Genomic DNA, 24,265 nt, shown 5'->3' on the forward strand with positions numbered 1-24,265 from the left:
ATACGGCCATGCCCAGCCAGTCCAAGGGTAATGGACTGCCAATCCAGGCACATGTAGGTACCTTATGGTTGGTGTCTGCATCGACGGGTAGCATCGCAACATCAAGACAGCCGGAGCAGAGCTTCTCCGCTCGGCCATACATGTACGGATTCTTGGAGTTCTTCGCAAGCCTCCAGATCACACAGAACACGCCCTGTACGTCGCCAAGAATGCTCCCCGGGGCGGATGACCTGCCGGACTCTCGTCTTGCTCCATCTGCAATACCACGCTGAGAGATACCAAGACCGAGGCATCAGCCAGTCAGAACCTCGCAAAGGTGTCCCCTCCGGAGCCATCCAAGGACGCAGGGCCGAAGGAAAAGATCCAATCAGACACATCTCCCTTACACATGTTGCGGGACGGACCAGCTCATTAGAGGGAGATGGGTATCATGCAGTCCGGCAGATCAGGAGGCGGGGAAGGCTGGCTGGCGACTGATTTGCTTGGAAGAAGAGGAGTAAGTGGTTGCTCAAGTTGATGACCAGACCCAATCCATGTCATGTAATGGGCATAATTGCATGCATGAGCATGCCGACTTCACATTGAGAGATTGTGTCGATTACACGTACTAACCCAACATGAAGTGCCTGAAGAAGGCATCTACACAGGGAAATCGTATATACATGTGAAATCCAGATCTAACGAATCGAAGAGAGTTATAGTCTTGTCCAAATTTAAAGGGACTCATTTGTACAGACACAAAACCAGTCTCTTTCACTAGTCCCTATGCACCGTCAATTGACGCTCACCTCTCGGTTACACGCCGCATCACGAGCCAAGGACGCAGGAATACCACCACCGACAGCTCATGCTCCAGCCAAGCCCAGCCCCCTTGCCTGCAGAATTGAGTTATTTGCCAACATGGACCTTTCTCTCCTCCTTGACAGCCTCGGTCACCCAACTGAGCAAGCCGCACATTAGTACCTCCCGAGTGGAATGCGTGAGGGGAACCGGCCGAGCAAGCATATGGATTGACTCGTTCTCTGCCATGTGAAAGGGCTGGGCTTGATTGCGGTTTGTAGCACTCGACTTTCCCCCCAAGGGAGATGGTCAAAACTTGGCGCATGGGCTTTGCATTTCTGTTCGTAATTATGACTTGCCTGTCTTGGTAACTCGTACACAACTCCTCAAGCCTCATTCTCGTATAATACTACCACCTAAGTACATACAAACATTGCCCAGCTCCTCTCAACCCGTTGATTCCACCATGCTTCTCCGAGTAATATAACAATGTATCTCCTTGTTTTCCGAATGCAAAGTCTGAACATCCCTATCATACACAAGAGCAATTCCCTGCCCACTGCCACCGAAACAGTAATTGTACAATCATCATTTGTCTTCCTCGCCACCTCCGCTAGCAGGCTTAGAGGCATCCGGAGGAAGAGCCGATCGCTCCCACGCAACATGCACCGGCCCGCCTGCTTCCTGTTGTGTGCGAAGTTCCCTGAAACGCTCTCCCTTCTTCGCCAGCGCCGGCAGCTTCCCCTGGAACATCTTGTACCAATCCCATCCTTCTGAAGACTGCGGCGTAAGGACCTTTCTCCGCCGCTGCTTGATCTTGGAGTAGATTTTCCGCGCCCTCTTATCGGGCAACTCGGTAATGCTGTATTCGACCGACCAGTCAAAGTCGTCCTCCTTGTTGATGCCCGTTGGTCGCTCGACGTACTCGCCATTCACCTGGTTGCGAATCGTGACGTACATGCCCAATAGCTCGCGATCCTTTTGCTCTGGTTCATCGGCATCGCCGTCGTCTTCTTCCTCGTCGGCTAGCTCATCTTCGTTCGACTCTTCGTCTGCAGATGGTGTCTGTCCTCTCCTTTCGCTGGACCTGGTGTTGTCGGGCTGCTTGGACTCTACAGCCAGATCAGCAAACATGCGTTGGAACGTCTTTAGGTTGCGAGCCCTGTTGTCGATTCCCTCTGTGGCCCTTATGATCAAGTCTGCCAAAGAAGTATTCTCCGTCTCCGACTCGTCTCCGGTAGCGCCATGCTCTGAGGTTCGCACATCATCTGCCGTCGACTCTTCCTCTTCACTGAGGTCATCCTCCGCGTTACGCTTCGTAGCTCGCTCTGTAATCTGGCCGGGCTCGTCTGATCTGTCTCTCAATTCCTTAATCTTTGAAGAGTGTGCTGTGAGCGATGCCACCATAGCATCCAGAGACTGCTCAATTTCCAATTCCGTTTTGTTGTTCAGAAGACCGCTCTGCTCGAGAGCCTCCTGGACAGCCTCTCGGACAGAGCCAATACCCAAGGACTCGTCTTCCACTGTCTCTTCAACCTTCGACATCATGGCATCCCAGGCGGCTTCGTTGGGCGAGTCCTTGAGGGATGACTCGTCAGGGAGCTGCTCTGCTTCCTCGTCGAACTGCTCCGGTTCGACCTGCGCAGTCCGGTCGGCGTCCTCAGCGACCTCGGCGTCTTCTGCGTTTTCAGTCTCGCTGAGGTTAAGAAGCTCACGCTCCAGTTCTTCCACAGAGGATTTGCCAGCTTCCTGAGTGTTCGTCATCTCTTCCTCCGTCACCGGCTCCACGAAAAAGTAGGTCAGAGGCACCTTGGTGGGCCGTGTCTCGACGTGCAGTCGCAGTGTCCGCCCCGGGTACCTTTTAGTAGCCCTATCCATGAGGTCATTCAACAGTGCGATGCTTGCCTTGAACTCTTGATCACCCAGACGTCGATCGGATGTCCCGTGAAGCGCGACATCTATCTCATCCAAGCTGATGTACTGGAAGCCAAATATTCGCTGCGTGTTATGGTATGCGACGAAGATGCCATCCATGCGGCCCATCCGCACCTGCAGAGAGTATTTCAAAAACACGGTTCGGATCATGTCGTAGTACTCTCGCTCGAAGGATTCCCACTGGCCAAATCTCTTCCGGATCTCATAGCCAGCCCCCTTCTCATATCCCTTGACGTCCATCCTGACGGCGACTACCGCTCTCGTCTTCAGGTCAAACATGCCGGAGCCGGGTAGGCGAGGATCGTACGCGTCCAACTGAGACCGCATCATAAAGTCTCCCAAAGTCGTGTAGTGAAAGGAGTCCTGCGCATTCCTCTCTTCATCCGACAACTGGTGGGATTTTGATCGCCGATACTTTTCGAAGTCGTCTCTGGGTAGGGTCAAGAGCTTTTCCATCGATTTTCCCAATAAACTCAGGATATTCTCCGTATCGTATTCTTTGTCGGAATCAAACGCGTAGGTGCCATCTTTGAAGTGTGCAAAAGCAGCAGCGGGGCCACGACTCAATGCTGTGAAGTTGTATGACTCGGGCTCTATTGACCGCGACAAGAACGCAAAGTTAGGTCTTCTCCAAGCGGAGAGCAGGTAATGGAAATGGGAAAGGATTGAAGTCATGCTGGATGTTGAGCCGCAGTACTTCATTCCATATGAGGCGCTGAGCTGTCGCAGCTTGACATCCTTGGACGATGTAACATATCTCCTGAGAGCGTCAAAGTCAAATTCCTTGACGGGCATGATGGAAGCAAGGTAGGGGTCGAAGTTGTACACGTGGGACCTGCCATCCTGCATCTGATAAACGCCCGGGTTGAACAGCACACGATCCAGGTTATGACAGAGCTGCGGAACCGGCACTAGGGAGTCTTCCTCAACCGGACATAGCTGGAGATGCTGAGGTCTTATGGTCTTAACATTCAGCCCTCGTTTGACCTTGAATCGTTTTCCCTTTTCGGGTCGTCCGTCCGGAGATGTCTTCTCAGCAGTTGAGCGCGCTGGTGCGGTTGGCCTCTCAGCGTCACGCTTCACTACATCCACCTCCTCCTCTTCAGTTTCAAATTCCTCGGCATTCTTTGTTCTCCTATTCAGAGCCGGCGATTGGAGGCGAGATTTCAGTGACGTCCATACTCCCCCAGATGGCGGCGCCCCGGCAGCATGAGATTCTCCGGCAAGCTTTTGCGCTTCTTCATTTCTGTGACCCGGGGCAAGTTTCCCTGCTATTCCAGTTTCTCCAGATTCCGCATGACCGGGCGGCGTATCCTTTGACTTCTTTTCGCTCTTCGGCTTGTGAAGGTACGATCCTTTTGCTTTCGCTTTTGCTTGTGCTTTCAATTCACGCCGACGCTTTATGCGCTCCTTCTTCGATAATTTCTCATCGGGCCCCTGGGTTGCTGCGAAGTTTCTTGCGCCAATGCTGATGAGAGGCTGCCGGCGAATGGTCCACAGAGCAGCCGGACGAGCCAGCGGTCTGGCAAGGAGAAATGGTTGAAGCATCTCAGATGTTGTGACAGCGTGCTCTTACAAGAGGCAGCAGGAGCGCGGCCTATTTGTTCGGTTCCGAAGTGAAGAGCATCCTTGCAGTAACTCGGGCGTATATCGAGCACCACTGGAGTTGCAATGGAATGAACTCACATGCTACGCGAATGAAGCACAATGAAGGGCAACTCGACTTTCATCATCGAAACTTTTCTTATCGATTAGATACGGACGGCTGCATTAGAGCCGGCAATACCGCGGGACAGGGATCGCCTGCGCCACACGTGATCCGCCCTGCAGTTCATGGGCAGCTGATGACGAACTCCCCTGCGAAGCTTCATCGTGGATCTCCAGAAGCTCCAGTCGGCTTTGGTACGTCATCTCAAACAGTCAGCAGGGCGCGAGGCCTTGTGCTGCAGAAATGGGTGCCAGCGACTCCAAAATCGGCTTCAAGCAGGGCATTTTCAGGCTGTCAGAGGAGCGCAACATTGCGGCGCACGATCCTTACTGGACCTCGGTGCGTGGTGCTCTTGATCCCGAATCCCACAATATGCTGCAAGGCTGCGGATGGTGATGCTTGATGCTGGCACCGATGCTGATGCTGATGGATGCTTAGTTCTGGGAACTCCCTGAGTCGTCCGAGGACGTGTTCAGCCTCTTCTCGCCCAACGACATCCGCCGAACTCGCGATAATGCCCTAGAGAACATCGAGACGTTGATCCAAGCCTTGATAGCGCGAATCCTCAGTTTACGTCATCATCCGTCCTTTCCAGATCCCGAGCAAGCTCCAGAACGCGATATCCTCAACTGCATCAGAGTCCTGACCCGTATACTGCCCTATCTCTACGAGAAAGAGAGCCTAGGGCCTTGGGAAGAACGGTTTTTATGGACTCCACGAGAGGGAAAGGGCCGAATCCCGACTAAGGATGAAGTGTTGTTCGATGAAGCACAGGAGGGCAAGGAACAGTCACAACCCGCGGCGGAGATCCAAGAGACCTTGAAGCCTCTGGCGGAAGAGCTGATTGACATCTTGATTGATCTTCTATTCTTCTCTGGCTTCACTCTCCCTCGGCAACCGGATGGCCATTCCAAGGTCACGTATGCCATATGGCAGAGCGGGGTGGGATGCAATACCGCCGTGGCAACGACAAAGGAGTTCGAAAGCAACAGATGCGAAATCCTTCGGCTGCTCATGACCCTTGCTGGTCAAAGCATGTACATGACTGCTGGAGTGCTGCCGCAGCGTGGGGTGCGGACTCTGACTTACCTGTGCACGTCGTCTGACAAGCAGGTCGTGCTCTCGGTATTATGCTCTCTTCTCAACACTGTGAGTACCCTCGAGAGATCCCTTCCTCTCCATCAAGATCTTTTTCCAACTAACTGCTGTCCCGCAGACATTGAAATACAATCCAGCCAGCTGGCGGGTGCCATACAACACTTTGGTGTTTAGAGACACCAAGCAGGTCCTTGTCACTTACTCTATACACTTTCTGTTAGCGATGCTCATATACCCCATACCCGAAGATGCAAGTTCAACCTCGCACAAGAACTATTTTCGTCATTTCCTTGGTCGGATCCATCGCCCGCAAGACTTCCAATTCATCGTTGATGGGATGACCCGCATTCTCAACCAGCCGCTTCAAGAGAAGACTTCATACATTCCCGGCGCCCAATCCTCCTCGAATCTTGCGCCGGAGGTCTTGATGCTTTTCTGGGAGCTGATTCAATGCAATAAACGGTTTCGATCCTTTATCATCGACACCGACAGGGCGCATGACTCTGTTGTGCTCTCTCTATTCTATGCTCTGGAATACAGAAACGAGGCGTCGAAGCAGGGCGTTGTGCGCATGTGCGCATTTCTCCTACAAACACTGAGTGTCGAAGCGAGCTTTGGCTCTCACCTGAACAAGGCTTTTGAAGGCCAGGAAAGCCTTCCCCCGAGCATCAGGATCAACGGATTCAGGGGTACCTATGCCGACTTTCTTCTGCACTCAATCTATACCTTGATTACTACGAGCCAGGGAAATTTTGCGCCAGTCTATCCCGCGCTTCTAGCAATCATCAACAACATAGCTCCGCATGTGGAAGGCTTGAGTGCCTCAACCAGCTCTCAGCTCATGCATTTGTTTTCATTAATGGCATCCCCGTCCTTCCTACTTGCCAATGAGACGAACCACGTCCTTCTACAGTCTCTGTTGGAGTCACTCAACGCAATTCTTGAAAACAAATACCGCCAGAATCCAGAGCTGATATTGGCCATTCTGAGAAACAAGAAGCGGATCGAGGCACTTCGATCGTTTACTCTGGAAAGCGGCCAAGAGGAGATTGAAAAGATCAACAGGAGAAGAAAAGAGACGGGAAACCACTCCGGGCTGTTTGATGACGGATCTCGACGGAGCTCAGCCGATAGCGTACGGAGTCCAACGAGTGCTCTGTCCCGAAGCCATTCGTTGGACGAAGCCCCAGCGGACAGCGCATTCGCTGTGGGAGACGACGAAGATGACGACAGCGATGGAGAGCCTCAGGCAACGCCGGCCGCGTCGACCGCTAGCGAAAACCCGTCGCAGGCGTCATCGGTAACCAACGTCGAAGACGCAGTGCCTGTGCAGCTGCGAGGGATGTCAGAAAAGGCGCGCGGCAAGATGCCGGCCAATGTCCAGTCCTTTTCCCGACAGAATAGCTCAACAAGCCTTGGCGCATACTCAACCAGCAATTCGGCGTTTGGTGGCAGTTTTGAACCAACAGGGTCTTGGATCGACAGTTGGTTGCCAGAGCTCCCTCTGCACACAATGTTGACCATCATCCAGCAAGCAACAGCTATTCTCCCACGACAGGCATTAGCCCGAGAAGCCGCGCCCGACACGCTGCGTCGGATTCAAAAGATTGAATTCCTCGGCCTCGAGCCGTCTCCCATACGGATTCACTCCTTTGAATGGTCGTCGCTGGCACTGGGATGGTACGAGTCCCTGCTCTGGGGCGTCATCTTCGCCAGCGAGATGCAGATTGCAAGAGGCACCATGGGCATATGGAACGGAACAGCCATCAAGCTCTTTCGGGTCCAGGAGACGGCACCGGCAGGCCCCACCCTGACCTCACCCAGAGGGGCTGTGGATGCCGTCGGAAGCAATATTGTTTCACGAATCGGCCAGATGAATCTTCGCGGCGCGTCGGCACCATCGAACTCTGCACCGAGCAGGGGGGGTTCATGATCGTTTCATCCGTATGTACTGCCATGACGCTCCAGAGATCCGGCGCATGGAAGAGCGACAAAATGGAGCCTAGAACAATCGAAAGCACCAATGTGCAATACTAATAGCCTGCTGGGATATGGATCAAACGACTGATATGGCATTACGAGATCTTTCCCAGCAGGCGGATATCATGGCAATTCCCGTCCTGCCCGTACGAGTACGCACCGCTATCGGCAAAAGCCCAATCGACCCGCCTAAGTCTCAAACCCCCCTGAAACTCCGACAGCTTGGAGGTACACATCCCTGTGTGCGCGCGTGTCTTCACACAGACAATTACTACTACGTAGTCACAAAGAAGAGCGCAGCACAACTCAGGACAGACACCACATGGGTTGACAACCTTGGTCACACCCATTCTTCCTTCAGCCCGGCCCTCGTTAGCCAATCAGAAAACCCGACGTGGCTCGAGAGGAGGCAGCAAATCCCCAGTGACGCCCGCGACAGGGGGAAGAGCTGGAATGGCATCCGTGGATACCTATACCTTGGTTGCTTGGGTAGGCAGGTAAGGTAGTACAGTATACGGTGGATGGGCACCAAGCATCAGGTGTGGCTGGACTGGAGATTGGGCAGCATACATGTACAGGTAGGTATCTGCCGTGGCTGGAGAGAACGATTGCTATGAATACCTACCTACCTTAGGTACCTTGCCTTGTGTTGATGAACCGCGAGCACGCATACATACATTTTATTTAGGCCGAGGCAGCGTCGGCGATTCTGCAATGCATCAATCTAATGTATTGTGTTTTAACGTTTGAAGGCGCCAACATTATGTAGGTACCTAGGTATAATAATTGACGGCGGTCTTGGCTGACGCTGACTGAGTCCGCCATCGCGATGCACTCACTGTATTAGTACCTACCTAGGTAAGGTAGGTATGTTATTGCGGTTGACGGGAACCTAATACATGTCCACGTCGAGTACCTTACGTTACCAACGGGGCAAGCGGTTGATTCCGCATCTGGTACAGATGTAACATGCATCTGGGAGTACATCCCTACCTACCTACCAAATGAGAGCACCGATTCGAGATGAAATGATATCAGCGTACATGTGTCAAATGCACCGGAGGCACAATGCATGCCAGCTGGTTTCTGCCCGCACAGCCACCGAGGACTTGGCCCGGGCAGCTGAGTCGCGACTCTCCACGGCGGGTGGAAGCGAAGGCCCAGCACAAGCCACAGGCCAGGCCAGTGGTGGAGGCTGATGGATGTGATTCAGTGGGATCCATCCACTATCCAGCGCTGAGGTGCCCGTAAATGACGGATGGGAGCGCTACACTTGCCCCGTAGAGGCACGCTAGCCGCTAGCCGCCGTTTCTGCCAGGACTGCCACGATGAACGCAGCGAAGCTGAGCCAAGCTGCCCTTAATAAAGCAGTCGGAGAGCGTCCCGTCGTGATTCTCCCGTCTTCTCTCCCTCTCACAAACGCCATACACGCGCCGTTTCCCGCCTCCGAGAGCCTGCGTCGCTGCGCGAGTTGCCGCTGCGATGAATCCTGGCCTCCACTGATGCCATCGACGTGCACCGAGGCCCATCGTCACCCAACAGAAACAGCGAGCGCCGTTCGCCCGCCATGGCTCAATCCGCCGGCGAGCCAGCAAATGCTGCGGCTGACGGGGAGATTCGAGAGTACAAGATCCACGTAAGTCCTCGGCAACCTCGTCTCTCGTTTCCCTCCTTCTTTTGTTTTTAACAGTCATGCAAGCATAATGAAGCGGCGCAGCTAATCAAGATGTCGTATGCGAAAAGGCGTCGACCAAGTACATGGAATTGACGCGGCAGAAGCTGGAGCTGGCTCGGCTGCCTCGCGAGATTCCCGACGCGAACTCGAGGACGTGGTGGAATCCCAAGCCAGCCCTCGAGCCGCTCATTGACTACTGGTAAGTGAGCACTCATTGTCTATTCTCACCTTGACTACCTAGCACTACTAGGTTCTCGATGACAAATCGACTAATGCAATCGCAGGCTTGAGCACTTTCGCTGGAAAGAGCATGAGAGGGAGATCAACCAGTCCGTGCCGCAGTTCAAGATCAGCTTCCAGATCTCTACCGCGGAAGGCCCTACAAAGTTACACTTCATCCACGCCCGGTCGCGGCATTCACACGCCGTGCCTCTGCTCTTGATACCGCCGTTCCCCTTTAGCAACCTATCCTTCCGCCACATCACCGATGTCTTTACGAATCCCAGCGATGCGACCGCCGACCAGCCCTTTCACCTCGTCATGCCGTCGCTTCCCGGCGTGGGCTTCAGCGATTCTCTGCCGGACGGCACGCCCGTCATCCCCAAGACATCCGAGATGTTCGATACTCTCATGAAGCGACTTGGGTACGCGCATTACCTCGCGACCAACTGCGGGTCGTCCATCACGCCCGACGGCGGCGTCGACTGGAAGGTCATCAACCACTTGGCTGCCACTTATCAGAATTCCTGCCTCGGCGTCCATTTGATCTCGCCGCCGTTGAAAGCACCCAAGGCGTTGAAGTCGCCCGTCGAATGGATGAAATTGACGCTGGCAAAGACGCTGCAAACACCCATTGGCGGCTATACAAAGGAGGATATTGTGGCTCTTCAGAAGAACGAGCGAGAAAGACACAACAAGACGTCTTCTACAGATCTTCTCCCGCTAGGGCCGTTCGGTGCCGGTGCCTACGATCCCAATACGCTAGCTTTCGCGCTCTGCGACTCTCCAACCGGACTGCTGGTGTTTTTCCTCGCCGTCTTCAGGGCGTTGGATCCTGAAAAAGAGTACACCTCCTTGGAGCTCGTCCAGACAACCAAGCTAACTTGGCTTCCGGGCCCGGAGGGCACACTCCGATTGCTGGCGGACAGCTACCTTTCAGGGGAGGACGTGATACCTAGAGCCTCGCGAAAGCCCAAAGCATCCATTACAGTGTTTTTGGCCGATGAAGGGGCGGGACAGGACGCCTCAGGTTCGGCTCAGCAGAGCGCTTCCTCAAGGTCGACCAGTCCGTATGCGTGCCCCAGCTGGGGCAAGCAGCACTACGACGTCGTCTGGACTGGCCGAGCACGTGGCAAGCAAGGACTGTTGGCCTGGGAGCGACCACAGGTGATTGCAGATGGCGCGAGAAACCTCGCCAAGGCCGTGATGGCCGTGGACAAGAGGCTCCAGGCACCTGTGAACGGAGCTGCTTAGCTGGACGGTTGGTGAAGCAAAAGGGGTTGTCCTCTTTAATGAATTCTATGTAATTATACTCCAGTTGATCTGGTCATCATTTGTTCTGAGTAATAGGATATGTTTTTTTTTTTTTTTTCTGTTATTTTTTCCTTTTTTTCTGTACGTTGGAGAAGTTTATACTACCATATCTCAAAACGTTGTTGCACCGGATGTCACCCATTCGGCGGATGCATGTGAAGATGGTTTGATTTTTGCTGAGGCGTCAGGCCTCTTCCCGGCATATGTTACGGCAGCGAGAGCATGTAAGAGCACGCAGCCATCTAGCAAGCATTGTAATTATAATCAAACTTCAAATGCCTCTGCATGTCTCTTGCGAGGCCGCATATTCGTGCTCTTTCTGGAGGTCCAAATAATAAGTCAGCTTGAAGCTTTGGCGGGGTTTCACGGCCTGGGCTTTTAAGGTAGAGACAGGCCTGTAGCTGCGAGCTGGTCTGTGCGTGCTACTGCAGACCCCGAGCCGAACCTCAGGGTCAACCTCCCGCCAACAGCTTCCAGACTCTTGAATCAACACCAGCTCACCAGCTTGCAATCCGCCGCTCTTCTCCGTACATATTCTTCCCAGTACAAGACACACAAGTTCTCGACACCGAGCAGCTACACGAACCCAAGCTCTGGGCTGTGGCCACGCCAATTCCTCCGTCCCCCACGGCCGACGACGATGCTCGCTGCTGACCCCCTCTGGTGACAACTCGACTCGACGGCACCATGTCCAACGGCTACGGCAGCTCGAAGCGCGGCGGCGACGGATACGGCAACTTCGGCAGGTCGACCGACGACTACGATCCGTATGGCGACAGCAACTACCGCGGCGAGCGCTACAACGCCCAGGCCGCCGCGCCGCAGAGCCTCCGCAACATGCCCTCGCGGCCACGCGTCCAGGAGACGAGCGCCGAGCGGCAGATTGCCCAGGTGCTGGACCACATCAAGAGCGAGTGGCCGTCCATGTGCCGGGAGGACTGCGTGCCCGTGCAGCTCGCGCTCCAGCTGCTGGACAACAGCTCCGTCGGCCGCGCGCACGACTATCGCAAGTTCCAGACGACGCACAAGTACCTCCAGGAGTCGCTGAAGAACATTGTGCATGAGCACCACCAGGGCTTCAACAGCTCCATCGGCACGTTTCACAAGATTCAGAGCAGCATCCAGGTCTCGCAGAAGCGGGTCCGCGCCCTCAAAGAGTCTCTGGCGCAGGCCAAGACGAGCCTGTGCGCGACGGATCCAGGGCTGAAGATCCTCTCCGAGGAATCCAAGGAGTACGACGAGCTCTTGCAGACGCTGAACGAACTGGACGACCTTCGGGCTGTGCCTGACCAACTGGAGGCCCGGATATCCGAGAAGCGGTTCCTCACGGCCGTCGACGTGCTGCAGACGGCCTTGCGGAAACTGAGGAAGCCTGAGCTAGATAACATCGGTGCCCTTAGCGATCTGCGAAGCTATCTTGCCAACCAGGAGACTGTTCTGATGGATATCCTGGTCGAAGAGCTGCACGAACACCTCTACCTCAAGTCGCCGTACTGCCAGCAAAGGTGGTCAAGTCTGGCCAAGAACCGAGGCGGGCTCAACGAGAGCAACCACAACGGCGCAAATCCACCCGTCACCCCATTCTACTTGATATTAGACTCGATGGACTTTGAGAGGCCGGTACTGGAGGATCCTATGAAGAATCCAGAGGCAGACACGTTCTACTACGTGACCCTGCTAGTAGAGGCGTTGAACAAGCTCGGCAGGTTGCAAAATGCTGTAGAAACTCTGAAGCAAAGGCTGCCGGTGGAGCTGTTTGGTGTCGTCAATGAGACCATTAACGAGGTTGAACAGCGACACCCAACCTCGTTCCGCTCCGCCGTGGGCAAACTGGATGGTGTGCAGATATACAGTGCCAGAGAGCTTCAGATGCGAGCAGATGTCATTTACGATCTCCTCTGGACGCTCTACGGCAAATTTGAGGCTATTGGAGAAGGACAGCGTGTCTTCCACGAGTCCATCAAGGCTCTGATACGCCGTGAGGGCTCTGGCAATAACATTGCCCTGCTCGGCAGCTTCAAGGAGCTATGGCACCTTTACCAGAACGAGATTCGCTCCCTTTTGCACAACTACGTAACGACGGATGCCGACGTTTACCAGTTCGATTCCCCTACTCCAGGAGCAGGCGCTGGTGGAAAAGACGGCATGCGAGAGCACCTGTTCAAGTTCTCGGAGACCGACACCAAGTCCACGGAGGTGACTGCGGAGTTTGATGCGCTGGAGAGTATCATTCAAGCTACGGTTCCCGGCTTGACGAGCGGTTCCCGAAAGCAAGGCTCCGAGAACAAGAGAAACAGGTCGACGGCTGATGAACTCGGCTCCCGCCGAAGTGCCGGCTACGGTGTGAATCGACAGGCGCAGGGCTCTTACAAGTCACTTGTCGAGCCGAGCGTTTTCAACATGAGTCTTCTCCTCCCACCTACACTCATCTTCCTGCAGCGGCTAAAGACCATTGTTCCCCCTGGTTCTGATCTCGCCACGAGCACCCTTACCACATTCCTCGACAATTTCCTGGTCAATGTCTTCCAGCCGCAACTGGACGAAACGCTGGGTAAACTGTGTGATGCCGTCTTTGGCGAAGCCGACTCCTTCTTACAGGATCCTGACTGGAACCACTGCTCTCAGCGGCCCATATTCAAGGGCGCTACCGCCTTCTTCCAGGTTGTCACGGCATTCTGCCGAATGCTGGGAACCATTCCTCCGGACCAGGCTCTGAGCTCTCTTATTGTAACGCAGATGATGCGCTACTACGATCGCTGCTTCAGCTGGTTCCAATCACTCGTGACTAAGAGGCACGACCAGCCAGCCGACTCGACCAATCTGCGGGCGTCTGCGCGCTTTTCAGTTCAATCTAGCGAGGTAAACGAGGTAGCGCAGAAGCTTTGGGCTTCGGAGGAGTTGGACAGCGCATTGATGAGGAGAGAGGTGCAGCTCCTAATCCAGAAGACGAACAGCCAGCGGCTCGAGGCAAACGACGTGATCCAGGACCGAGACACAATCTCCGCATTGTGCCTCTTATACACCAGCATGAGGTGGCTGGCTGCGAAGATCCAGAGCTTGAAGTACATAACAGCGCATGACACGGATTCATCACGGCAGCACCTCCCACGCCAGTCAAGCCAACGGTGGACGTTGAACGATTTGAGTAAGACTTCAGGACAGAATTCAGTACAGCTTCCACTTACGGCAGAGACGGCTCAGTAAGTTATCCTATGAGAATCTGGCAGGCTTCGCATCCCCCCAGCTAATCGTGATCCTTCCCCTGACAGAACATTTGACACGATTGTGTCGTCCTTTGAAGAGCTGGCTGCCACGGCGCTGCTCACCTTGCACATGGAAGTGCGCTGCCGAGTCATCTACTCGTTGCGCAACACCTTGTCACCAGATTCGGCTCCGTACGTTCTGGAGCAGGATGTGAGAGAGCCCGACCCGCTTATCATCAGCCTGAACCAGGAGCTGGTCCTCCTGGACGAGACCATTGTGGAGTTTTTGAGAGAAAAGGAAATCGTCTTTATAAGAACCGGGCTAGGCATTCTCATCAACAACTTCCTGGTTCAAAATGCCCGCTTGGCCTCTCCGATGAACGACAAGGGGTGTCATCGCATGCAGCTCAACATCCTCGTTCTCCAGCAGAACCTCAAGAACATTGAGGACGGAGTCGACCTGGCCAAGGCAACGAGCTACTTCCAGCTCTTTGAGAGGGGCCCTGAGGCGATTGTTGAAAAGGCGCGAGAGTACAAGGACAGGCATGGCATGGGCACGCTGGCGATTGATCTGAACAGCTTCTCGTACGATGAGCTCCGGGCTCTGGTGGAGCTTTGCTACAGTGAGCAGTTGGCGAATCCGGAGAGGGGCATTACGGCGGCTGCGAGGAGGCAGATGGATAATAAGTTTGCAAAGTTGAGCGAGTTTAAGTGGGAATAATGGCTTGTGCATTGGGAAGGCGTACTGGGAGTTGACGGATGCTTATGAGGAAGATTAGAGGGGGGATTGTTGAGGACCATGATCATGTTTGGTTGCCAGCAATAGACGAGGAACTCCATGTGCATTTCACATCTCAGTTGTTCTTGTCGTGATCAAAGCAGATGAATGGTTCAAGGACGGGTCTTTGCATTTTCATTCCAGGGCTCCTTTGATATACCTAGAAGGCGTTGTGTGTTGGTGAAAACTGCTAGCGGAAATTCATTGAAGCCAACTGTTGCTGAGCAAAACTGTCATTATCAAGTCGTCCAAGCACCGCAGTCGTGAGTAGTAGAGATTATAAGCAAGCCAAGAGACAAAAGAAAAAAAAAAGAAAAGAAGAAAAAAAAAAGGTCCATCCATTAAGCCAACGATCTTTAGGTCCTCGGAGTCCTCATATTCGCCAGCACCCGCGCAAGCAACTCCTCCCGGGTATCACGCTTATGCGGAAAGAGGTTCCTCTAGAAAGCAACACAGCCTCGAGCAGTCAGCAAACTTCATCCGACATTGACCATGACTGCCTCTGGTTAAAGAAAAAAAAAAAAAGACTGATGTATGATGGAGCTTACCGAGGCGAGCCATCTGCGCAACTCTTCTCGCGTCCACGTTTCGGGGTCTCCTGTGGGATCGGGCTGGGCGGGAAACATGTCGCCTCCGAAGATGGACCAGGCTGCGGCTGCGACTACGACGCCTCCAAAGGCTTTTCGAACGGTGGTCAGTGTACAGTCACTTTCTGATGTGAGAGGTGGTACGTTATGTACCGAGCAGTAAGTTCTGTGGCATGTATTTGGTTAACCCAAGGTGATTGTAAGAATGCTCCTTGTGGACTCCGAGGCTGGCTTACTTTGGACTTCATCGCGCTGTCCAGACCGGTGTTGGCCATCTTGAGAAAGAAAGAAAGGCACGCCTTGGATGTGGTAGATGATCGAGACTTAGGCAGAGGGGCTTCGATATATAAAAGATATCTGATGCTGAGATATTGTCAAGCAGCCGCTTTGCATTGATGAGATGTGTTTTCTTCTTGATCCTGCTTCGTACAAGCACAGGCAAAGCCACTTACAAAGCCTCAAGTGTATGACGAACACGCACGCACGCACGCACAAGCTACAGCGCCACACCAACCAGCCACACTGACCAAAACTGTGGCGGCCCTGCTACTACTCTAATACTGTACCCAAAGAGAGGTGGTCCGTGCGTCCCCGCCCCGCGAAGCTGGAGCGCACAAAAACAATTTGTCCCGAAAAAAATCCACCATATCTCTCGAATCGTCAATCTCGTCGTACCTTTTCCCGTCGTCTGTCCCCCAACTCATTCTCTCTTCGTCTCACCGAGCCGATCAAATACCGCCAAAATGCCCAAGGAGGTCGCTGACATCAAGAAGGTGAGGAAACGACATGGAAGAGAATCAATCGAAATTCTGGCGTATTGGGCTTTTGCTAACATTTGTTTTCTTCTGTGACAGTTCATCGAGATCTGCCGTCGGAAGGACGCTTCCTGTATGTACAGTCGACGCAGCTAGCCGAAGGGCTGCCACCCTCCTCCTTTCCCTTATCTCTTTACGAAATTGCGAAAACAAAAAGGAGAAGCGAGGAAGAATGAGGGATTGAATGGAGGGATCGAACAAAGAAGGAATTGAGGTCGTAACTAACGGTTACAATTTTGCAGCCGCGCGGATCAAGAAGAACAAGAAGGCCCACAACATCAAGTTCAAGGTCCGATGCCAGAAGAACCTCTACACTCTGGTGCTCAAGGACAATGACAAGGCCGAGAAGCTGAAGCAGAGCCTTCCTCCCAGTATGTCATTCTGACCTCCCTCCCGGATTTCCCAGTCCACCAGCCGCGGCTGGCGAGAAAAGACAACGACGAAAGAGCCACAAGACAGAAAAAAAGCTGACGAACCCTTTTCCACTACAGACCTGCAGATCGCAGAGGTCCCCCGAAAGAACTAAGGGAATTGCATTGGTACAAAAAGGGAATCGGAAAATAGGGAGCAGGTCGTCTCGGTGCAAGACAGGAGAAAGACTGCCTAGTGCTGGTAGATCTTTTTTTCCCCTCTGCCAAAGGGACATGTCCTATTGAGGCGATGCCGGAAAGGGTCGAATTATAGATATAGTTTTCCATGTTTGTCTTTTTCCAGCTTTGTTTGATTGCCATGACTGAGAGATACAAATAGTGGGAAAGCAAACAAAAATCAAGATACCTAGCATCGCAGGCGGCGTTCTCTGCCCAACTCTGTGTGAATCCTTCTCTCCCAAAACACACATACCAAAAAAAGGGTATTTTCTCACGCTGGTTGAACTTGCAGTCCTGGGTTGCTGCTGCTGCTGCTGCTGCTGCTGCTGCGTGTACTCGAGAAGCGGGCCGTGTTACACGACGTGTCTGAAGCGACGATGGTCCTTCTTGACGGCCAGACTCGCCAATCCTTCCAGTCGTTTCCTCGGAACGTCGCTCGCCCAGAACACAACGAGATCCTCCTTGTCCTCCTCGCCGGGGGCCTTTTCGATCCTCCAGCCCGCCCATATGCTCTTCTCCAGCCCCTCGGCGCGCAGCTCATCCTCGAGCGTCCGGTACCGCTTCTGCATCTCCTCCCGCTGATGCGCATGCACCGTCACGCGACACACGTCAAAGACGTCGCTGCTGTCCTTGTGCTGGAACGCCTCCCGCATCTGCGGCCTCGCGCCCGCGGGCTCCATGTGGAACAGCAGCACCGAGTCGCAGCCGGGGGCCGCGAACTCGCTCAGGCTGCCGTTGGCCGTCCGGTTCTCGGGGCTCTGGATCCATTCGAGGTGCGCCTCGGGCGAGTCCCAGGGCGCGGTGATGAGCAGCGTCGACTGGTCCGTGGCGTCGGTGTACATGCTGCTGAGGTTGGCGCCGGGGCTCAGGTTGCACGGCTGGTTGCGGCGGACCCAGTCGTCCTGGATCTCCTGGCACGTCATGAGCGTCTCGAGGAGCTCGAGGGCGTCGTAGTTGGGCCGGAGCTTGATGATGGCGAATTCGGTGACGGGCATGTTTGGGGTGGGGGGGAGCTGAGAGGTCGATGAATGATTGCTTGTTCTGGTTCTTCTCTGATTCGTTGACTAGTATCTGGAGGTTAGGTACCGACGCAATCGTTTACTGTGTGTGTTTATATGACGCTGGATGATGGATCTCAATTAGGCAGACCTGTGGTGACGATGACTCTCCAGCGGATATGATATCGTGTGGTTTGCGTATGATGGTGGTCACCTAGTAGGAGCATTTCCAGCCAATTTCCAAACCATCAGGCGCCTCACACTTTACTTATAGAAATCACCAAGCAGCCCGAAGGAAACAAAACAAGTTCAAGCCACAGATCGGCTCAGCCCACCGAACAAACAACGTGACCGGTTCGGAGTACGCGTCGCACCGAAACGACAGAATCACGGGGGAATCGCTCTAACAGCTCGGGATTGCTGAATACTAGTAGGTAGTTTTCTATCTTGTGAGGCTGGTGGAGGGGGGGTTGTCGTCATCGCCCCCGCGCCATCACTTGCGGACGACAGCAGCCAAAGGAGAGCCGCGCAGTGACAGGATGGCGGTGGCATTGGCGGGAATCGGAGGCCTTGGGGGACTCGGTCTCTGCGGTTTGTTAGGGTTTTGGGCTTTTTTGGAGATTTGGTCGGGGGTGTGGCGCTGGGATGGAGGAGCTGGGGGGAGCTGAAGACGGAGGCTTGGCAGGGACTTGGGTTGATGAGGTTGGGGATCTGTCATGGTTCGGTTGCAATTGGACAATTGCAGCATGATGGCTACCTGATGGATGCCCGTGAGTGCTTTGGGTAGAAAGTTGGGAGCTAAGGTAGTCGACTTCATGGTCGGCTTGCAAGGAGGATGGATCGGATGGGCGTATTAGAGTGCTTATAAGCGTCACCCTATCTTGTGGAAATCCCGTGGTTCTGAAATGATATGCAGGGACTTGGCCAGGCCATGCCACTGGGTATTGGCGAGTCTTGATGGGCTCTATTTGGTGTGACCAGGTATTAGATATCGCAAAATGTCCTACAGTTGTGACTGAGTGAGATGGCTAATGGGGGTGGCCGGTAAAGATGAGCTCTCTTATAGTTTCGTCCAACCAAGGAGAGTGAGGCTGATGGACGCAACAACCGTTGGATGCGCCAAGGAGCTCTGCTCGGAGATGGATGCAATTGATTCGGCCATGCCGACAGTTCTGGCCTTGTTCGAGTCGGCCATCGTCGTTCAGACAGCCACAGCCGCGGAGATGGGCAATGGCGTGGCCTCGATGTCATCAGGTTCTGGTGACGTCCAGCGTCGAACAAGACGTTCTACCTACCTACATGTACCGTAGATACGTTGTACAGTGCCTGAGTACCTGTAAGAACACATCAAAGGCAACTCCCGATTCGTCAATCAGCGCCTTATCAGCGTCCTTCCCTTGTTCCTTCAGATTTGGCGGAGCTGATAGCAAAGACAAAGAGCTGCTTGTACTAGTAGTATGTAGATATGTATGACCCCCAAACTCGGCCAGCAGCAAACAAACAAAAAGCCGAAACACGGCTGAGAGGCGGCCACAGCAGGTCAATACGAATACGCAGCGACATCCCACCTTCGACTGCTGGCAACCCGAACCCACACCCAAAAAGGGCTCTAGCTGTTGGCTCCAGCAAATGGGCGTCCACCCAACTGGTAATGGATTTCTTCCAATTGGCGCTGTGCGCGCCCACCAAGTCATCCTCCATGCTTGCTGCTTGTACCCGCACGCACAAATATGGCCGAGAGGTACTCCTGGGTCTACTAGGTCTCTGTCTTTGTGGGCGGCTAATGCAGGCTCGCGGCTTGCGGCATCGTGGCAGCAGCGAGACGGACGGACCTCGTACGCGCATTCGTGTAAGAGTCCAGGTTTGCGAGATGCGTGTTGATATGCCCATGTACTGCAACCACCGACTCGGCAGTTTTCTCCTCACGCTGGGCCATTGCCATCAGCTGCACACATAAGCAATAGCATAGCCTTCTTGATACTAAACAACAGTATATTGATCTCTTTGACGTTGGTTGGGCATATTTACCAACTGGTACCGTTCTGGACAGATTGTGGAAAAGGCCTGAGAACTTGGGCGAGACGGACCTCAAGAACCCACCACCCAACTCACAAGTACCACGTGCGCAGGGTCCTTTTTCTTGCACTTCATCTAGCAAGGCTGGGTCGCGCTACTACCGAGTAGCTCCCGCTTGCTGAGCAGCGCCGGCGCTTTCCGCACTGTATCCGGTACATGTCCATTACATTACATCCCACGATTGCTCCCACGTTGGACAAAGCCTCTCTCCATCGCCCACCTCCTTTCTCCAACCGCAAACATCGAGCCGTTGGCAGCTGTCCAGGTCACCTGTCGCGCCACTGTTGCACGCAATCCGTACGACGACTGCTCCGCGCGACAGAAGGACAGATACGCTCCAGCCCCAGCATTCTGCCTCCCCTGGCTGCTATCCTGGCCTGACCTCAAAAACGACCCCTCTGCCCCTCGCGTCGTGGGCAGATTGCCAGATCACCCACTCGACATCCAGACTATTCACCAAGTCAAACGGCTGCCAGAAGAAGCTCAGATGTCTGACGGCACAGAGGCCCCCAGTGTCTCCTTCGAGGAGGCCAAGCCGGCCGTCAATGGCGGTGGAGCGTCGCTGCTTGGGCACCAGCGCAACATGTCGCTGCGTCGTCCGTCCGCTCCCATGGCGCCGGCCTTTATGGTGTCTGCGCCGGGCAAGGTGATTGTCTTTGGAGAGCACTCGGTTGTCTATGGAAAGGTGCGAAATGCTCATTGCTGCGATACGGCTGTTCAATGGCTGACTGATCTCTCTCGTTCTTTGCCTTGTTCAGGCTGCCATTGCTGCTGCCATCTCCCTCCGATCATACCTCCATGTCACAACGCTGTCGAAATCGAAACACACCGTCTCGCTCCGTTTCCCCGACATCGACCTCACACATACCTGGGACATTGACAGTCTCCCATGGGCAGCGTTCCACCATCCAGACAAGAAGAAGTCGTACTATTCCTTGGTCACGTCGCTCGACGAGGAGCTGCTGGCCGCCCTGCAGCCACACATCGACGAGGTCTCTGCGGACAGACCTGAAGACATTCGAAAAGTCCACCGCAGCTCCGCCACCGCCTTCCTCTACCTCTTCCTCTCCCTGGGATCGCCGCGCTTCCCAGGATCCCTCTACACCCTGCGCTCCACAATTCCCATCTCCGCTGGCCTGGGCAGCAGTGCTTCCATATCTGTCTGCTTGGCCGCCTCCCTCCTTCTGCAGCTGCGGACACTCTCTGGTCCTCATCCGGACCAGCCTTCGGAAGAGGCCCGCCTCCAAGTCGAGCGCATCAACCGCTGGGCCTTTGTCTCCGAGATGTGCATTCACGGAAATCCTTCGGGAGTCGACAACACGGTCGCATCACAGGGCAAGGCTGTGGTATTCCAGCGAACAGACTATAGCAAGCCACCGTCAGTCCGTCCGCTATGGGACTTCCCTGAGCTGCCTCTGCTTCTCGTGGACACAAAACAGGCCAAGTCGACGGCACACGAGGTGGCCAAGGTTGGAAAGCTGAACAAGACGCACCCCAAACTCGTCGGCACGATTCTCGACGCCATGCACAACGTTACCGATGCCGCCTCGGAGCTCATCGAAGACAAATCCTTTGATCCCAAGGAGGAGGAGAGCCTTCGCAAGGTCGGCGAACTCATGACGATCAACCATGGCCTACTAAACTCGCTGGGTGTGTCTCACCCTAGACTGGAAAGAGTTCGCGAGTTAGTCGATCACGAGGGTATCGGATGGACCAAGCTTACGGGCGCTGGCGGCGGCGGCTGCTCCATCACGCTGCTGAGGCCAAACGTGCCAAAGGAGAAGCTCACCAAGCTGGATGGCCAGTTCGAGGCGGAGGGTTATCAAAAGTTCAGCACCACTCTCGGCGGCGACGGCGTGGGTGTCCTTTGGCCGGCTGTGCTGAAGAATGGTCTCCACGAGGACGAGGACGGCATGGAGATTGACGTGGACCTGTTTCTCAACGCACAGGGGACCGAGGGTGTCGAACGGCTCGTCGGCGTCCACGGCGATGGTGGCGAGAGAGAAGGCTGGAAGTTTTGGCGAGTGGAAAGCGAGCATTAGGACCAGATATGACCTGCTGTGCGATGCAGACGGACGTGAGCGTCTGATCCCCTGTTTGAGCCCTCTACAAAAGAGAGATAATGCGAGGGAAGAAGACAATGTTACCGAGTCTGGCGTTAGGTATCAATGGCGATGGGGGCAAATCAACATAGCATGCGGTTTTGGGCATTCGGAGCGAAAGGAAGGAAGGGGGATAAAAAGGGTCTCTCAGCATCGGCGTCTACTTTCTACGCATTGAGCACTTGGTCGCTTGTTGGGCGTTTTAAGGGAACCGTTTACGCTTTATGACATGATTAGCCTAATAATGAAAACATTGCTAATGAGCACCTGGATGGGATTGTGCTAGATTTGAGAGTAAATCATGGCCACGTCTAAACAAGATTTGCCATATACACAGTTCTAGCAAGGTCGGATATGCCACGCTACCTAGGTATGCTACCTACTAGGTACTCTACTTGAGCTCTGCCAAACGGTACTTCCAGTATCCCTCTCGCACAGGATCCCACTTGTCCGACAGCCGCTGCAGGCACAGCCTGGCCTTTTCGACGTCTCCCTGCTTGTGGTACACTTCCGACATAAGGTCCAGCGCATGCGAGCTCCGGACACTCTCCCCTTGGCCTCCCAGGTCCGAAAAGAACTGCTCGGCAAAGTCGCCCACCGTCTCGAGGCCGCGCCCGCCCTTGACCAGCACGCCGCGCAGGTAATGCCACGCAGACTGATTCTGCGGCGCAAGCAGGATCTTTTCCTTTGCGTACTCGGCCTCCCTGTCGATGATGGCGTCGGGGACCTTGGGGTCGTGCTCGGTGGGCGCGGAGCCGGGGGTCGAGACGGACGGGTCCGAGAAGACGATGAAGAAGCGGTGCGACCAGGCCGAGTTGTTGCGCAGGTCGTCTTCGATCATGCTCTGCGTGGTGGCGAGCTCAAAGGGGCTCCAGTAGCTGAGCTTGGTGACGAGATACTGCCTGTACGACCAGACGTGGTAGTTCTTGGTGTCCTCGGCGAGGATCCTGGAGATGAAGTCGGTCTCGGACTTTGCAAACTGCTTGGCGGCCTCGGGGTCGGCGGACAGCGTCGCGGCGAAGTGGTGGTCCAGGAGGAGCTGGCGGTGGTGCCAGATCTGGTAGTTCTTGAGGTTGTCGAGGGCGACGCCGTTGAGCCACTGGATCTCGTCGAGGACCGGGAGCGACAGGGCGGAGACGATCTTGAAGCGGTACAGCCAGACGGTGTAGTGGGCTGGGTTCATGGCGATGACGCGCTCGGTGAGGCGGAGGCAGCGGGGGGAGTATTCCTCTGCGGCCATGACGGCGCGGAGGTACGACACGGCTGTTGGAGTGTAAGTCAGTCAGGGACACAGCTCCCCCCCCAATGTCGTTTGATATAGATTCTCAGGAGAAGGTTTCCATACCCTCGGCGTATTCATCTGGATAGGCAATCTTGGCCAGCGCATCCTCGGGCTCCGTCTGCGGAATGGGAACAACATCATCCCACTCGGGGTCGCTCGCCAGCGGCCCCGGAATCTCCCCATACAGCTCTCTTTTCAGCTCGGCCATTTCCTTTCGCCTCTTCTTTTCTTCGTCGACTTCCTCGGGCGATATCTCGCCGCCTTCGCTCCGCGCAGCCTCTCGCCTGGTCAGGAACTGGCGGTGCAGCACGTCGAGCGCCGTCAGCCTCGCCTGGGACAGCGTCCGCTTCTTGAGCTCGTCGAGGCGGTACGTGCCAATGTCGCGGCCGTGCTTGTCCTCGCCCCAGCGGTAGGCGTGCTTGCTGAGCCGGCGGCAGGGCAGGCCTTCCTTGGCGACGTGCTTCCAGTACTCGCGGTCGGTCTTGTTGGAGAGCGACACGATGCGGTTGGCCACGGGGAGGATCAGGTTGGCGTGCGCGTACGTCTTCTTCTCGGCCGGCGTCAGGCCTGGGAAACCGACCTCTTCGAAGCGCTTCTGGACGGGGTTCGTCTGGTAGAAGCGCTGCTGGGAGCGCTCGCCGACGGTCTCGGGGGTCGCTTCGGGGGTGGCTGCGGAAGAAAACGGGGGAGTCAGATGGGGTGTTGTTTTGACCTTTCCCTTTGCTAATCAGGGGGTTTATATCTGGGCCTCAGCAGCAGCTGATTGATATTGCAATACCTTTGGGATCCGGGGTGGCAGCCTTTGCAGCGGCCTTGGCCTTTGGCGGCATGTTGGATGCTGGGAGGTGTGAATGGCGGGGCTTTTTTGGGGACTGTTGGAGAAGCTTTGTGAAATGTTTGAAGCTGAGGTTCCGTCTGCCACCAACAGGCTGGAGCCTCCCCGCGATTGGCTGAGGCTGGCTGATGCCTTGGAGAACAATGGGAACAACAATCAGATGCACGAGGCGCTCGACTTTTGGATTCTTTGACGCTGTTTACATTGTGAACCCGATTGACTGCCTTTGCCTTTGCCGATGTAGTAGTAGTTTTGTACTCTGACTGTTTCTTGATGTAGTTGCGCACTCC

The 24,265-nt window shown here is 54.7% G+C and overlaps 8 protein-coding genes across 8 annotated transcripts; 5 read left to right on the top strand and 3 right to left on the bottom strand.

The window, feature by feature from the left end:
* Window positions 1-1,368: 1,368 nt before the first annotated feature.
* Window positions 1,369-3,624, bottom strand: TRIREDRAFT_60564 (uncharacterized protein; the record flags this gene model as incomplete). The annotated part of the gene is made up of 2 exons (XM_006964627.1): window positions 1,369-1,867; window positions 2,372-3,624. Coding segments are annotated over 2 exons (1,752 nt in total), but the record flags the coding sequence as incomplete, so codon positions are not given.
* Window positions 3,625-4,666: 1,042 nt separating this feature from the next.
* On the top strand, window positions 4,667-7,454 carry TRIREDRAFT_77098 (uncharacterized protein; the record flags this gene model as incomplete). The annotated part of the gene is made up of 5 exons (XM_006964441.1): window positions 4,667-4,762; window positions 4,862-5,572; window positions 5,640-5,714; window positions 5,880-6,210; window positions 6,334-7,454. 5 exons carry the CDS (start codon window positions 4,667-4,669, stop codon window positions 7,452-7,454), a joined length of 2,334 nt encoding a protein of 777 aa, XP_006964503.1.
* Window positions 7,455-8,972: 1,518 nt separating this feature from the next.
* TRIREDRAFT_77099 (uncharacterized protein) lies at window positions 8,973-10,759 on the top strand. The gene is made up of 3 exons (XM_006964442.1): window positions 8,973-9,137; window positions 9,245-9,375; window positions 9,461-10,759. The coding sequence occupies exons 1-3, from the start codon at window positions 9,069-9,071 to the stop codon at window positions 10,647-10,649; spliced, it is 1,389 nt and encodes a 462-aa protein (XP_006964504.1). The 5' UTR covers window positions 8,973-9,068; the 3' UTR covers window positions 10,650-10,759.
* A 637-nt stretch (window positions 10,760-11,396) lies between these two features.
* TRIREDRAFT_60349 (exocyst complex component) lies at window positions 11,397-14,633 on the top strand (the record flags this gene model as incomplete). The annotated part of the gene is made up of 2 exons (XM_006964443.1): window positions 11,397-13,909; window positions 13,979-14,633. The coding sequence occupies 2 exons, from the start codon at window positions 11,397-11,399 to the stop codon at window positions 14,631-14,633; spliced, it is 3,168 nt and encodes a 1,055-aa protein (XP_006964505.1).
* Window positions 14,634-15,046: 413 nt separating this feature from the next.
* TRIREDRAFT_106391 (uncharacterized protein) lies at window positions 15,047-15,552 on the bottom strand (the record flags this gene model as incomplete). The annotated part of the gene is made up of 4 exons (XM_006964628.1): window positions 15,047-15,130; window positions 15,239-15,369; window positions 15,431-15,443; window positions 15,514-15,552. The coding sequence occupies 4 exons, from the start codon at window positions 15,550-15,552 to the stop codon at window positions 15,047-15,049; spliced, it is 267 nt and encodes an 88-aa protein (XP_006964690.1).
* Window positions 15,553-15,951: 399 nt separating this feature from the next.
* On the top strand, window positions 15,952-17,218 carry rpl38 (ribosomal protein L38). Its single transcript, XM_006964444.1, has 4 exons — window positions 15,952-16,050; window positions 16,132-16,165; window positions 16,335-16,463; window positions 16,584-17,218. The coding sequence occupies exons 1-4, from the start codon at window positions 16,021-16,023 to the stop codon at window positions 16,616-16,618; spliced, it is 228 nt and encodes a 75-aa protein (XP_006964506.1). The 5' UTR covers window positions 15,952-16,020; the 3' UTR covers window positions 16,619-17,218.
* A 3,025-nt stretch (window positions 17,219-20,243) lies between these two features.
* Window positions 20,244-22,084, top strand: TRIREDRAFT_121374 (uncharacterized protein; the record flags this gene model as incomplete). The annotated part of the gene is made up of 2 exons (XM_006964445.1): window positions 20,244-20,441; window positions 20,515-22,084. 2 exons carry the CDS (start codon window positions 20,244-20,246, stop codon window positions 21,796-21,798), a joined length of 1,482 nt encoding a protein of 493 aa, XP_006964507.1. The 3' UTR covers window positions 21,799-22,084.
* A 112-nt stretch (window positions 22,085-22,196) lies between these two features.
* Window positions 22,197-23,970, bottom strand: TRIREDRAFT_22093 (prenyltransferase; the record flags this gene model as incomplete). The annotated part of the gene is made up of 3 exons (XM_006964334.1): window positions 22,197-23,121; window positions 23,204-23,809; window positions 23,919-23,970. The coding sequence occupies 3 exons, from the start codon at window positions 23,968-23,970 to the stop codon at window positions 22,250-22,252; spliced, it is 1,530 nt and encodes a 509-aa protein (XP_006964396.1). The 3' UTR covers window positions 22,197-22,249.
* Between the last annotated feature and the right edge of the window lie 295 nt (window positions 23,971-24,265).

The sequence above is a fragment of the Trichoderma reesei genome (assembly GCF_000167675.1).
Source record: "Trichoderma reesei QM6a unplaced genomic scaffold TRIREscaffold_7, whole genome shotgun sequence".
In the NCBI taxonomy this organism is placed as follows: Eukaryota; Fungi; Ascomycota; class Sordariomycetes; order Hypocreales; family Hypocreaceae; genus Trichoderma; species Trichoderma reesei.

Bases quoted from the DNA above. Each gene is read 5' to 3' on its own strand.
- TRIREDRAFT_77099 (XM_006964442.1), top strand. From the start codon at position 9,069: ATGGCTCAATCCGCCGGCGAGCCAGCAAATGCTGCGGCTGACGGGGAG. The intron at 9,138-9,244 runs GTAAGTCCTCGG...GTATGCGAAAAG, and splicing joins TTCGAGAGTACAAGATCCAC to GCGTCGACCAAGTACATGGA. The intron at 9,376-9,460 runs GTAAGTGAGCAC...ATGCAATCGCAG, and splicing joins GAGCCGCTCATTGACTACTG to GCTTGAGCACTTTCGCTGGA.
- rpl38 (XM_006964444.1), top strand. From the start codon at position 16,021: ATGCCCAAGGAGGTCGCTGACATCAAGAAG. The intron at 16,051-16,131 runs GTGAGGAAACGA...CTTCTGTGACAG, and splicing joins AGGTCGCTGACATCAAGAAG to TTCATCGAGATCTGCCGTCG. The intron at 16,166-16,334 runs GTATGTACAGTC...ACAATTTTGCAG, and splicing joins CCGTCGGAAGGACGCTTCCT to CCGCGCGGATCAAGAAGAAC.